We start from the raw sequence: 12,602 nt of genomic DNA, 5'->3' as shown, positions 1-12,602 counted from the left end.
AATGATTATCATTTATGTAGCAATTAAAAATTTCTACGTGATTAGGTTAATGTTGTAAATTAAAATATGATTTTTTACAATCTTGTCAAGGAAATTACTTCAATGTGAGAATCTATGATTGCATGATTATCAAATTTCTCACGTATCAGCTAAGATACGTGACAAGATGAGTGTTGCGATTATCAGTCAATGTCAATACACAATTAAATAAAATACATATCTAATTGATAAATGCTATAAATATGTATATTAATTTTTTAATGTATGTGAAAGCGATAATATAATTATGATATAAGATTGCAATAATCTCAAACAGTAGCCAGGAAATAAAAGAACATTTTCAAGAGAGTTAATAAATCTTCTATTAAATATCGAATCAATATATCAAACAAAAATTATGTGATTGATAAATCAGATTTCAAACAAAATGCTTAGGTTTTCGTATTTTTTTTAATCGGTATGGTTTTATCAGTTTTGTCACGAAATAGTGTCAAAAAGCAAAATTAGCAATTTAGCGCGATCATGTGACAAACGACAAACGCACTTTTGTGATGTATTAAACCGTAACAATTTTTTATAGTACTCTCAGAGAGGATTATATTGATGGCTGAAATCGTGAAATAAAAACTCGTAAAATAAAAATTCGGACTGTGACTATATAGAAACTGACGATTAACGAGTGCAATTTATACCTGTCGCACATCAAGCTGGTATTTTTACGGCACGATAGTCTCGAATTTTGTGCTCATCGACCAAAAATATCAATATTACTGAATCGAATAGGATTGCAGTTGCCGAAAGGCTCACAATTCTCTCGACGTGACGGTACGTATGTAGATATATTTTATTTGCGTGCGGGATAGCGTCGCGACGATGAGTTTCGCTGTTTCGCGCGGCACTGAGGAGCGCCGGTTGCTCATTCATCGTCGGCACCCCCGTGAACGCACGCCAACGATGTCGCGCAGGCGTTGCACCCTCGTCGTCGCAACCTCGTCGTTGCTTGTCCTTCGGTCTCCCGGTGGCGTCGCGACGCGTCATTCCGCTGTGAAGAGGACACCGAGAAAGAAATCGAGAGCTCTCGCCACCCGCGTTTTCTATGGAGTGGCGCGCGAAACGACACGATCAAAGTGGCAAGCCGTGATGATTTATCGCCGCGGCGTCCCCGTATGAAAAAGGCGAGCCAGAACGGTATTCGGTCACGATTTATGGAATCCGAGCGAGCAAAATTTCTCCGCCGCGTTAACAACTCGACGTGGAACGTCATGTTTTGTCTCGCATAAGTGTAGAGGATTGGAGTGGAGCAATAAGAACCGCGGGAGAAATCGAGTTCGAGAACCCCCTTCGCGCGAGCGGAAGGTCGAAACGGAGATAAAAACCGGTGTGATATTTACCCTTGATTTTTGCACACGAGAAAACTTAGCTGTCATTTCTTCGCTGTCGGCAATAAAGAATTCAGAACGCGTAATCTTTTCGCAATAAATTTGCATGTAGTTTCTTTTATCTTTATGTAAAATAGAAGAGAGTTTCAATAACAAGAATTATAGTATGTTTCTGATTGCCCTATTAATCGCTTTGCACGCGCTTATAGTTATCTCAAAATTAGCTCAATAAAATCCGAAACGCTCGCGAGATATCGCAGATAACTAGTTGTAATGTCACGGTATCATAGATTCACAGATATATATTATAAACGGATTAAATATGTATTCGCGTTATCGTAACTATTACATAATAAATAATCGAAATTCAGTTATCTCGTTGCCCGTGGCGAAGTCTTGCGTGAGTTTCGCTTAATATAACGGTCATCTCCCCTCTCTGAGCAATACGCTCCCGTCCGCGGTAGACGGCGGAACTGCGGAAGGAGAAACAGAGCCCAGAGCCGTCGTTCTTAAACAGTCTGCGATATCGCAAGTTTAAACTCTATTCCGACGTGGCACTATAACTCCGACGAACATTCGTGTATAGCGTGCGGCTTAAGCTGGTTTCACATCAGTTATATCATAATTGTGCAGCGGTTGAAGCTTCCTTTTCGCAAGAACGACTCGATCGGAATATTATATCGCGATTCGCGAGTGAGAAATTCAATTTCAGGAAAGTGTATTCAAAGTGTTTCTATGCCAAGTTTATAATTTATTTTTGTTTTGAGTATTGAGTCACAGTTCACTCTCAGACAGAGTCAGAATCTAATATATATGATTTTTTTCTTTATTTCTATGAACTGAAAACTGAACTCCGACTTGGATATCTCTGTGTTGCAATATTTTGTAGCTCCATTGTGAAATGGACTTTAAGATAAGCGATAAGCCCCGGCTTCTGTGCATTCCCATCGCCGGTCGCGATTAATTATATTAGACAATGAGGTATTTTTATCTAATAAGAGACGATGTCCGGTGATAATCATATAAGCCGCGTTTACATAATGTCGATCTGACAATACAGTAATATACTATTACTTCGGGGGATTTACAGTGCAGCCGAATGCAGTGAGTCGGCATGAAACATCTGTCAGTGGAATCACACGTTTAGTACTGATTGTGAGTGTGCGCTGTGCGTGTTCTGTGTAGAATGAAAAACCTGTTCAGTCAACGCTATACTCCAATAAATCAGCTCGCATCTTCTTTTAAATCGTAGTTTATATAATATACAGAGAAAAACATTTTTTATTAATTGCTACGGATATTTTATATATTTTATGGTACGTGAAATATGTATAAAAATTAGAGCTTATAATTTAATTAAAAATAATAAAGTAATCCGAGTTAAAATTGAAATCGACAATCATTAAAAAATTTTTTGATTTATTGAATTAAATAAAAAAAATTGATTGATTGTATTGAAACCACATTGACGTTTCAAGTGTGTAACATATCAAAGTAATTGAATTTTTTAAATATTTTTTTCCTTTTAGTTCCTTTTCATACTTTGCGTCAATCTTCTTAATTTATATGTCATATCATTTGTTTATTTCTTACTGCAATGTATGAATCGATAAAATGTTTATTATAATTATAATTATAACACTGCAGCAAGTTAAATTCAGATGTCATGTTTTATTCATTTTTGTAACAAATTTAAACGAATATGCTCTGTTTATTATATGACACTGCTGTAAAAGTTAATTGCTGTTAATGCTATTCGACGTCGAAATAGTCTAGAGGAAATTTGCTTATCATCCATTTTCAGAACAAATTGTACGGAATTGTTGTGACAACACGTGTAATTTATCCGCACGATCGAAAGCGGATATATTATTGGACTAAAGCGGGACGATTTACGGTGCAAAAGTGAATAAGCAAAGGAATTCGGATTGTGTATAATAGAACGAGATCGCAAATAGAGCGGCTTATTTTCCCCCTTCCTCTCCCGCTCGCATTTTTCTCGTCAAAAGTGGATTACATCGCTCTGCATGTGCAGATTTGGAAAGCTAGCGAGTCTCGAGGAACCCGTGTTATTCTCGCTTTTTGTTGTGTCAAGATCTCAATTGAAGAACTAAGTGGATGAGTAAGTGATATGTTATAAGTTAATGACTTGAGCGAAAATTGAATCCATGGAATTTTAAACAATATTATTCCACTAAATAAGGCGTTCAAAGTACAGTTTTTTCGGTATATTATTTTTCTTCACTTATTAGTAACTCAATTGTTTTTCGCGTAATGTGTTAGATATCAACAAATTTCTTTCTCTTTTTCTACGCACTACTTTGAAATTTAACAGTCTGTAAAAATTGATCAATTAGCAATTTAACTTATAGAAAAACTAAAAATAGAGAGTAGAGTTTAAAAATAATAATACAATTTAGAGTTAGATTGTTCTATTTTAAATTTATAAAATTGTATAATCAGAATAATATAAAATAAGATTACTGCTGTTGTTTAGAAAACTATTATGTTAAGAAATTAATCAATTTTTATTTCTTAAAGAAAATGAATATATGTATAATTAATTAAATCATTCACTTTACATAAGAAAAGAAAACTTTAGATATAATGGATTAATAGAGATAACTAATATTTTTAATTAATGTATTCTTTTGATAAACTAATTTTTAAAAATTCCACGAAGAAGAATGTTCGCACAAAAACACCTAAGAAAAAAAAAGAAAAAGACTGATCACACCTTGTCTTACTCAACGTCATGAGTAGCCGCGGTAAAGTCGCTTGCATCGCGAAAAAAAATCAGGCTAAATCTGCTTTCAGTGGCCAAATGGTATGAGAAAGATAAATGCGGCAAGTATGTTGTGCGAAGATTGCCGATTCTCTCCTGGCTGCCGCGATACAGACCCGCGTGGATCTTGCAGGATGCATTGGCTGGCATCACGGTCGGTCTCACCGCTGTTCCGCAAGGCATCGCTTACGGTATTGTCGCCGGTTTAAATCCCGAGGTAAAAATAAAAAAAGAGAGCGACCGCCGCATCAATCTTGTATCGTATCCTGCCGTAACACATAGATAAACGTTTCTCTGTTGCAAGTTTCAGAGAGATAAAACGGAATTTCTGAGAGTAACTCTGATTGTGAGAAAATAAATCGAAGAACAAAAAACAAGTCCGTTTTCAGCACGACTCAAGAATACTTTCTGTTTAATTTAAATCAAAGTATTATTTAAAAGAGCGTTATTTTTTAAGTAATATTACAATTTTGTTTAATTTTTAAGGGAGAATATATATATTTCCTTAAAATACATTGCTTTTGTATCTACTAATGCCGTTTAATTAATATTTACGTAACTCGATACATGCACGATTATTAATTAATTTAAATGATATCTTTTTTAAATATAATTTCTCTGTAATTTTATGATCTTACAGTATGGACTGTACGCAGCATTTATGGCATCATTTATATATATCATTTTTGGTTCATGCGAAAACATCACTATTGGTCCAACAGCCATTATGGCTACCATGGTTCAACCATTGGTCGCAAAATATGGCGTTGACATGGCTATACTAATTGCTTTTTTGAAAGGATGCATCATTGCGCTTTTAGGAATTTTACACTTAGGTATGTATCTTTATATATTCCAAAGTAAAAGATATATGTCACAGATATATCTAAATTTAAAAATAATTTATAATCACGAAATATTGCTGCTGCATAAATGCATCCTTTCCGTTTTTTCCAAGGCTTTTTATTGGACTTTATATCGCTTCCTGTAATTACTGGCTTTACATCAGCCGCGGCGATCAACATAGCGTCTTCCCAATTTAAGTCACTCCTGGGCATTCCTGGTAGAGCCGAGAGTTTTCTGGATGCTTTGATAGCAATCTTTAAGCATCTCGATCAGATCCGATATCAAGATACATTGTTGGGAATTGGTACAATCATTGTGTTAGTTTTGATCAAGGTATAAATTCCATCAGAACAAGCAAAGGCACAATTTTGATTTTTCTTTAAAAATCGAAAGTTTAATTTTCGTTCCAATCAAATTTTATATCTCGAAAAAGGCAATAATTCTGTATAATAGAAGGGAATTATTTATTTGTATTTTTTCCAACTATAGAATATACCAGGACGGCGTACGGGAACAACCTTGCAAAAAATAGGATGGCTTCTTGGTCTGTCTCGCAATGCGTTAGTCGTAATTGTAGGCACTGTTATGGCATATATTTTTTCCACTAATGGTCTAAACCCGTTCACATTAACGGGTGAGTAGATAAATCATTTAATATTGGTGTTTTTTTAAATTATGGTTACATAATATTATAGAATTTGTTCTAAAACAGGCTTTGATAACCAAACGCAGCAATTAATCACCAGATAACTTTAATCAATTATCTTTTATTTGACGTTTCTCTATGAGTTCCAAACTTATGGAATTGAGTTTAGAAGATTTATCGTATTATCGGTACGCGTTGTGGAATAAATTCATGATAATAAATTTTGTTGCCGCCGATTAATTTTCGAATTTTGCACCTTCAATATTTTCTTTCGTATCGAGAATTGAGATCGATTTTTTAAATATATGCTTATTGGCGTCAAAATTGCTCGAGATTAAGTCACAAACTTTTAAATTATTATTAATATTTATCAGTTATAATATCCATTTTTTTTTAAACAAAGCTCAATGTTATACAGTAATTACAATAAAGAATAATTTTCTGTTTGTTCAAATCGCGGAATTGCTCTCGTTTCAAGATTTTGATGATGTATTGTTAAAAAAAGATCTCTGGCTTTATATGGACAGATATCACGAGAAAATATATATTTCACACAGCGGGTTGCATGAAACGAGAATAACAAACAAAGCGTTTCAGGCACAATGGGGCAGGGTTTGCCACCGATCGCACCTCCGCCGTTTTCCACTACCTTTCAGAATCAAACGTATAACTTTCTGGAAATGACTACCGCAATGGGAACGACGCTGTTCACGATACCGATCGTATCAACTATCGAGCACATAGCCATTGCGAAAGCCTTCGGTAATTAAGTTTTTGTCATTAAATTACTGCTGTCGCTTTCACACAATTTCAGGAAGTAAAAGCTTTATAGCGAAAGAGAATTTTTCGTATGAAATGTACTACGCATTTCTACGTCACGCTTTTACTTTAAAAAGTGCGATTTTATACTACTATAACTTTTAGACTTTAGAACATTGTTATTTTTGATTGATACGAAGCAGAAACCAGACCTAACAAATGAGCGCGAATATACGAAGTGAGGCCGTTTGCAAATTCATTAAAACAAGTGGTTCATTCTTCTTTCTTTCCGCTCGTTTGCTTGGTCTGGATACTCTGGATCCGATTTTATATGCATTGTTATTTCCGAGAACTAATTAAAGTCGAGTCTGCCTGCTCGAGGAGGATAATAGAATAATTGTTTTAGCAAAGGGTAAATCTTTGGACGCCACGCAGGAAATGATCGCTTTAGGAATCTGTAATATTTTCGGGTCGTTCGTTCGCTCGATGCCAGTTACAGGATCTTTCACGCGAACGGCGGTCAATCATGCGTCGGGCGTTAAAACACCATTGGGAGGAATATTTACAGGTACGTGAAAAATTTTATCACTTTCGGATTCGATGTAATTATAAAATCCTAATCAACTTGGTTACGTAAACGTATTATTTGAAAATGTCTATATAATATCTAATAAAATAATTAAATTTTTTGATAAAAATTAATATTTTCTGACTATTTAAATGTTAAATTTACTGTCTTATCGTAAAATCACAATTAAATGAAAAGTCAAATATGTTTGGTCGGTCTTTCGGGAGATTGGAGAGCAGAAATAGTTTAATTTTTCAGCGAAGCGCGAAGATATCTTTTTATTTCACAGCGTTTTTTAATTAATGACAATCTTTTCAGGTTGTTTGGTATTGCTCGCGGTCGGTCTCTTGACCTCTACTTTTTACTTCATACCGAAGGCGACGCTGGCCGGTCTCATCATATGCGCCATGTATTACATGCTCGATTTCTCGACGTACAGTTTGCTGTGGAACGCCAGAAGTAAGTTCCACAGATCTCTCCTTCTTTCTTTTTTCTTTCTTTTTCTCTCTCTTGTTTCGATTCACCTATACGCGATCTAACCAGCGTGGCGTCATCGCGTCAAGCGTCAATGGTGCACGCCGCACAAAAGGAGCTGCCGTCAGCGAGAGCACCACCCACACTCGGGATGCATTCGCGGTGCATTTGTTCTCGAAAAGCCCGCGTGAAACAATAATGCTCGAGCGCGCCCTTGGTGGCATTTATTGTTAAGACGGAGCAGTGCCACCCGTTCCCGTTAACTTTTGTCGCGGGCTTCATCTCGAGCTCATCTGCAGCTAATTCGTAATAGATCCGGCGATATCGGTACCTACGCGCCCGTTTGCGAATGCGATCGACGTCATTCCTGCGTGGGTAGAACCAGTAGGTAATTTCGCGTATTGAATTAGGATATTTTAAAAGATTAAATTTGTTATTAATTAAAATTGAAGCCTTGTTACTACAGAATTTATTAGTCTCAAAGAAGACGAAGATTCTTATAAAAGAATAAAAAACAATTAAAATAAATATAGATAATATAGATGTGATTAATAAATACATAGATGCAAAAGTAGTTTAATTTTATTTTGAAAGATTATAGTAATATAGAGGTGTCTGCAAATGTTTTTAGAGACCGATTTCTTTGTGATGATGCTGACATTGGTCCCAAGCGTTTTTCTTGGCTTGGAATACGGTATCTTAATTGGTATCGTAGTTAATCTAGCGGCATTGCTGTATTTCACAGCGCGGCCTTCCGTTCAGATGAAAATTGAACAGGTACAGTGATACAAAATTATTTCATAGATCCTTCGCTATCAAATAATTTAATATCGCTAATTTAGTTACTAATTTGAAATTATCATCTTTCAGTTCATGCATTATTTGTCGAGTCTTTTTATCAGCAAGCAACCTTATCAAAATTTTATCTTATTATATGAAAAAAATGTAACTCTATTGAGTAATTCTGAAAAAAATATTTTCTGTGTTCTAATGTATTCGGAGGGTAGTATTATACATTCGGTTCGCAATAATTTTAATGTCTAAAATGCCGTTATTTTTTTGACATAATACGAAAAAAAAGAAATATATTCAACAGAGATTATTGCAACGCATAAATAATGCTGTCGTCTTAAATCGCTTACGCTATATTTTCAGTTTAATCCAATTTAATCATGCTGTTATCGTTCAAACGTAATCGAGACCTATCATTCTTTGTCAGATTAATCTACTACGCGAACCGGTGAAATCAATACACTCCTCGATTCTTTTCCCTTTCGGGCCTTGCTGGGGTAATAAATCCTTCTTTTAAAAATGTCTTAAAAATTCTGCTCTCAAGTATTTTTTTTATATAGTGTGTTGTGTATTCTACCGAGTAAACTACTTTGGCGTACTTTTTCAAATTCCTAGTACACCAATAGCGAAACAGATTTTTATGTACTTAAATAACAGATCTTTTTAAACTGGCAGACAGCCAGTTTAAAAATATCGCTGCTGAATGTACGTGTTTTTTCAATGGAAATATCCGTCTGGAATATTTTCCTATTACACAGTGACTAGCCACCAGTATGAACAAACGGTATCTTGTTTTCTTTGTCTCGAATGCAGATCGAAGGGGACACTGTAATAGTCGTCATGCCCGAAGAAGCTATATCCTTTCCAGCGGCGGAGCGTCTGCGTGCTAACATAATGAAGCTTTCCGGAGAGAGTGAATGTAACGTGATACTCGATTGTAAAAATCTGAAAAGGCTCGACGTTACGGTTGCTAAGGTAAGCAATCAAGTTCGGCGTGAAAAATTACATAAAATGCTTCTTTAGATAGACTCGAAGAAAAAAACGCGAGCACGAAAGCAACGATAATAACCGAATGGTATCAATGACTTGCATTTCTTTATCGATTGGAACAGAACGATTAAAATTAATTCTCTTGCTTTTAGCGTAACTCTACAGCTACGTGTTAAGATTACGCATTAAATAAATGATTCAATTAGAATTATATTAGCGAACGATGCATTAGCAATCATATGTATTGCTACGATTATTAAAATGCAAATAAGATTTTTTTCAAGTTAATTCTGATGTTGTCAAGAGCTTCCTAAAAAATTAAATTGGTTTTCTGAGATTTCTATTTAACAAATATAGTTTTTTTTCTCGTAAAAATGTAGTACTGTAAAATATTAAATCACACGTTAGATTAATTTTTACAGAAATAAATTGGGGATTTATAAAGTCATCTTAAAGAGATCACATGAAGATTTCATATATACATTTGATATTAAATAATTTGATAAGAAAATTGATCATTTTACTGGCGAATAATCTACTTGTTCGTACAATCATTTGTATAAACATGTAGCTGTATGAGTACACGTGGGTCGATCTGATGCGGTGTCGCGAGGTTTATTCAGCAAACAGCACGCTGCACGTGCCAACGTGCTGCGCTGTTATCATCGTTCTCTAATTTCTTATAACTACGGAGGGTATTGTAATACAGTACACCGTGTGAATATTACAAACAGAATTTCCCAGCGTTAACTTATGGAGAAGCAATGTATGTTTAAGGGGAGTTTTAAGAATGGATACGTTGTTAAGTTTTTGAAGAATCGCGCTCGCCGATCCACGTATCATATTTTCTGCCGAGCGAATTCAGTTCTAATTTTGTATATTATTATATTCTCGCGATCGCGCGTATTTTATTTGTACGGAGAACTTGTGCGCTCCGCGTCGCGTTTTAATTAACATGAAATCGATCTTGCAGAATGTCAAGCTTCTGGCGAAGGACCTTTCAGTACGTGGACAAACAATTGTCTGCTGTAATTGCTGCGAGAACGTGAACGCCGTTCTAAAGGTCGTAGCACCGGAATTATTAAACGTCACGGAAGATAGAAATAATTATGACTGAGGATCGTTTTTCTCACGTTTATACAAATTTGAATGCGACCGCCAAGGTTTATAGATATCACGTGAGAGGCTCTTTAATAAATAATAAATGACTGCCGGTTATTATTAAACTTTAACCCGGATCAAATCTCACTAATTACGATATCGTTCCTTTCTAAAAAAAAAACAATGAAGTTCGCAACTCATTAAATTTCTTTGCGTCATACGTGCACTATTTAAAATGAAATATGTGTGTAACCCGCTCGAGAAAAAGAGAGAATAAAGTGTGAAGAAATATACAAGAGGCAAATAGAGATTATACACTTTTATTTATCTATATTTTTATCATGGCAGTCTTGCTATATTCGTCTTTAACAAACGTTTATTTATTTCTTAATTTTTTCTTAATATTTCATAAAGCTTGATATTTTTTGCATGTTTTTCGATGCAACATAGTCATGGTCGCACGAAGCTCACTCGACGGAACTGTCGCGCGTTTGCACGGTCTCCGACCATTCGATTAACATTCGCGAATAATTGAAACTCCATTTTAAACGACAACGAGTATTTATGTAAATATAACAAACAGATATATATATAAATCGACTCACCGGAAGTGATATGCCCATATGTCGCCACTGTCCACTCGCCGACTGCTCATCCATTGCTCCGAAGAACAGGCGCCGCTGGAGAAAGAAATCGTGCTCACATTTTATAACTTCATTTTTATGTACATGCGTATAATAAGACAAAATTTGTTTAATAAAGAACGTTATATTTCTATTAAAATGAACGACGCATTTGACCCTTCTTTAAATGTCTTTTTAGGCTTAAATTATTCCAATTTTTAATTAATACTTTTTATAAAGCTTTGTTACGCAATTACACTTTGTGGACGTAACGCGGAATAAAACGAAACAATCATTTGCGTAACATGGAACAGAATCTTGGATATAATGTGTTACCCTGGGAATATCCGTGGTTATGTAACTCAACGCGTACGTTTTGTGCACATAGAGGCGCCAGTGGACGGATTCCACACCGATTCCACGTCGAACGTGACCGCATATTCACTCTCATGCTTCTCTTTCTCTCTCTCTTTTTCTCTCTCTGCTACTAATATTTAGAACAAAAGTGTGTGGAGCTTGGAACAATTACGCTTTATTCAATGCTTCGGAGGTAACGGCCATAACGATAACGGTGTGAAGTCGCTCGCGGGGATTTCAAAGTTTCCCAGAGATTCCAGAGAAGGTTTCTCTCTAGTTCGCTTTCCGAGCTCCGAGCTCCGGCGCTGCGCGGCGGCCGCGGCGCAGTGATGCCACAGGACGCGGCTAACGGCTTACCCGAAATCCGAAATTCCCGAAAAACGGGCGGTGAGTGGTGGGGATACGGCGCGCGCCGCGGCCCGCGCCGCGCGCGCACCCCCACCACCCCGATCTTCGCCGTTGCTTGTCGAAGCTAGCCGAACTTCTGCAGGGTGCACACGTACCGACTACCGGCACGTACGCAGCGGTCGCGGCGACTACGCGTCTTCCCGGCCTTCTCGTTCCCGCCTTCTCTAGTTCTCTCTGTGTACGTATGTAACGTATGCCGTAATTGCCGTAATATCGTTGTTTTTCGGGTCCTCGTTCTGGCAAATTGTGGCAAGTAGAACAATATATAATATTATACTGATATTGTGTACAATATTGGACATTGGACTGACCGATGAAAGTACGAATTTGGATTTTTGTTCAACGGTCATGTGCGACGAACGGGTGTCTGGATACGAAAATGCCTAACTCGGAAGTGGAATTAATGATGTGTTTAGTGAACGTGTTTTATAACGTATTATCTACTATTAACTCGCGTTGTGCACGCGATGAAAAGCGGAAGTGCCGTGTGTCGTTGTATTACGCTGATTAGCAGGCGGGAGCGCAATTAACCTAATTTCTTTCCGATTCGCGTGCGAGAGTATCCGAAGCAATAAAGCAGGGGCCTGGGGCGCCCACACGCGCACAATGATGATAAATTTATTTGTTCATCAGTGATAAAAGGCTTGCGCTGCCAACGCGAGAATTATAGTTTCGCAATTCGTCGATAGACGTATAATTTCAAATTGAGAATAACTGCAGCAATTAATTAAAAAAAAAAAAAGGATATTAAAATGAAGTTGATTCGAGGCAACCGTTTCAAATTTTACAGCTTGAAATAAATAAATTTGTGAGTTTGGGAAAGAATCCCTACGAAAGAGAGAGAAACGCATTATTTATTCCTTAAATAAATTAT

The 12,602-nt window shown here is 36.4% G+C and overlaps 2 protein-coding genes across 7 annotated transcripts in view; one reads left to right on the top strand and one right to left on the bottom strand.

Annotated features, from left to right (window-relative positions):
• LOC139770786 (trissin receptor-like) overlaps positions 1–878 on the bottom strand; it is a 76,517-nt gene extending 75,639 nt beyond the window's left edge. For both annotated transcript variants that reach the window (XM_071702977.1, XM_071702978.1), the window contains exon 1: positions 693–878. The gene's annotated coding sequence lies outside the window, so the exon portion shown is untranslated. The remainder of the gene's footprint in view (positions 1–692) is intronic.
• Positions 879–1,419: 541 nt separating this feature from the next.
• LOC139770785 (sodium-independent sulfate anion transporter) lies at positions 1,420–11,123 on the top strand. Of its 5 annotated transcripts, none has more exons than XM_071702973.1 (13): positions 1,426–2,360; positions 2,470–2,534; positions 3,184–3,501; positions 4,197–4,381; positions 4,805–5,000; positions 5,123–5,343; positions 5,500–5,644; positions 6,254–6,418; positions 6,822–6,983; positions 7,302–7,442; positions 8,089–8,234; positions 9,063–9,224; positions 10,213–11,123. In XM_071702973.1, the coding sequence occupies exons 3-13, from the start codon at positions 3,498–3,500 to the stop codon at positions 10,354–10,356; spliced, it is 1,671 nt and encodes a 556-aa protein (XP_071559074.1). In that variant the 5' UTR covers positions 1,426–2,360; positions 2,470–2,534; positions 3,184–3,497; the 3' UTR covers positions 10,357–11,123. The 5 variants fall into 5 exon arrangements, with proteins under 5 accessions (XP_071559077.1, XP_071559074.1, XP_071559073.1 ...); XM_071702972.1 differs by having other exon boundaries at positions 2,470–2,695; XM_071702974.1 differs by lacking the exons at positions 1,426–2,360; positions 2,470–2,534 and adding an exon at positions 2,732–2,873.
• Positions 11,124–12,602: the final 1,479 nt, after the last annotated feature.

The sequence above is a fragment of the Temnothorax nylanderi genome, unplaced genomic scaffold (genome assembly GCF_030848795.1).
Source record: "Temnothorax nylanderi isolate EJ_2023f unplaced genomic scaffold, tnyl_v1.0 TNYL_tig0033_pilon, whole genome shotgun sequence".
NCBI lineage: Eukaryota > Metazoa > Arthropoda > Insecta > Hymenoptera > Formicidae > Temnothorax > Temnothorax nylanderi.
The sequence above is the reverse complement of the archived record's forward strand: the minus strand, read 5'-3'. Positions and strand labels throughout refer to the sequence as shown.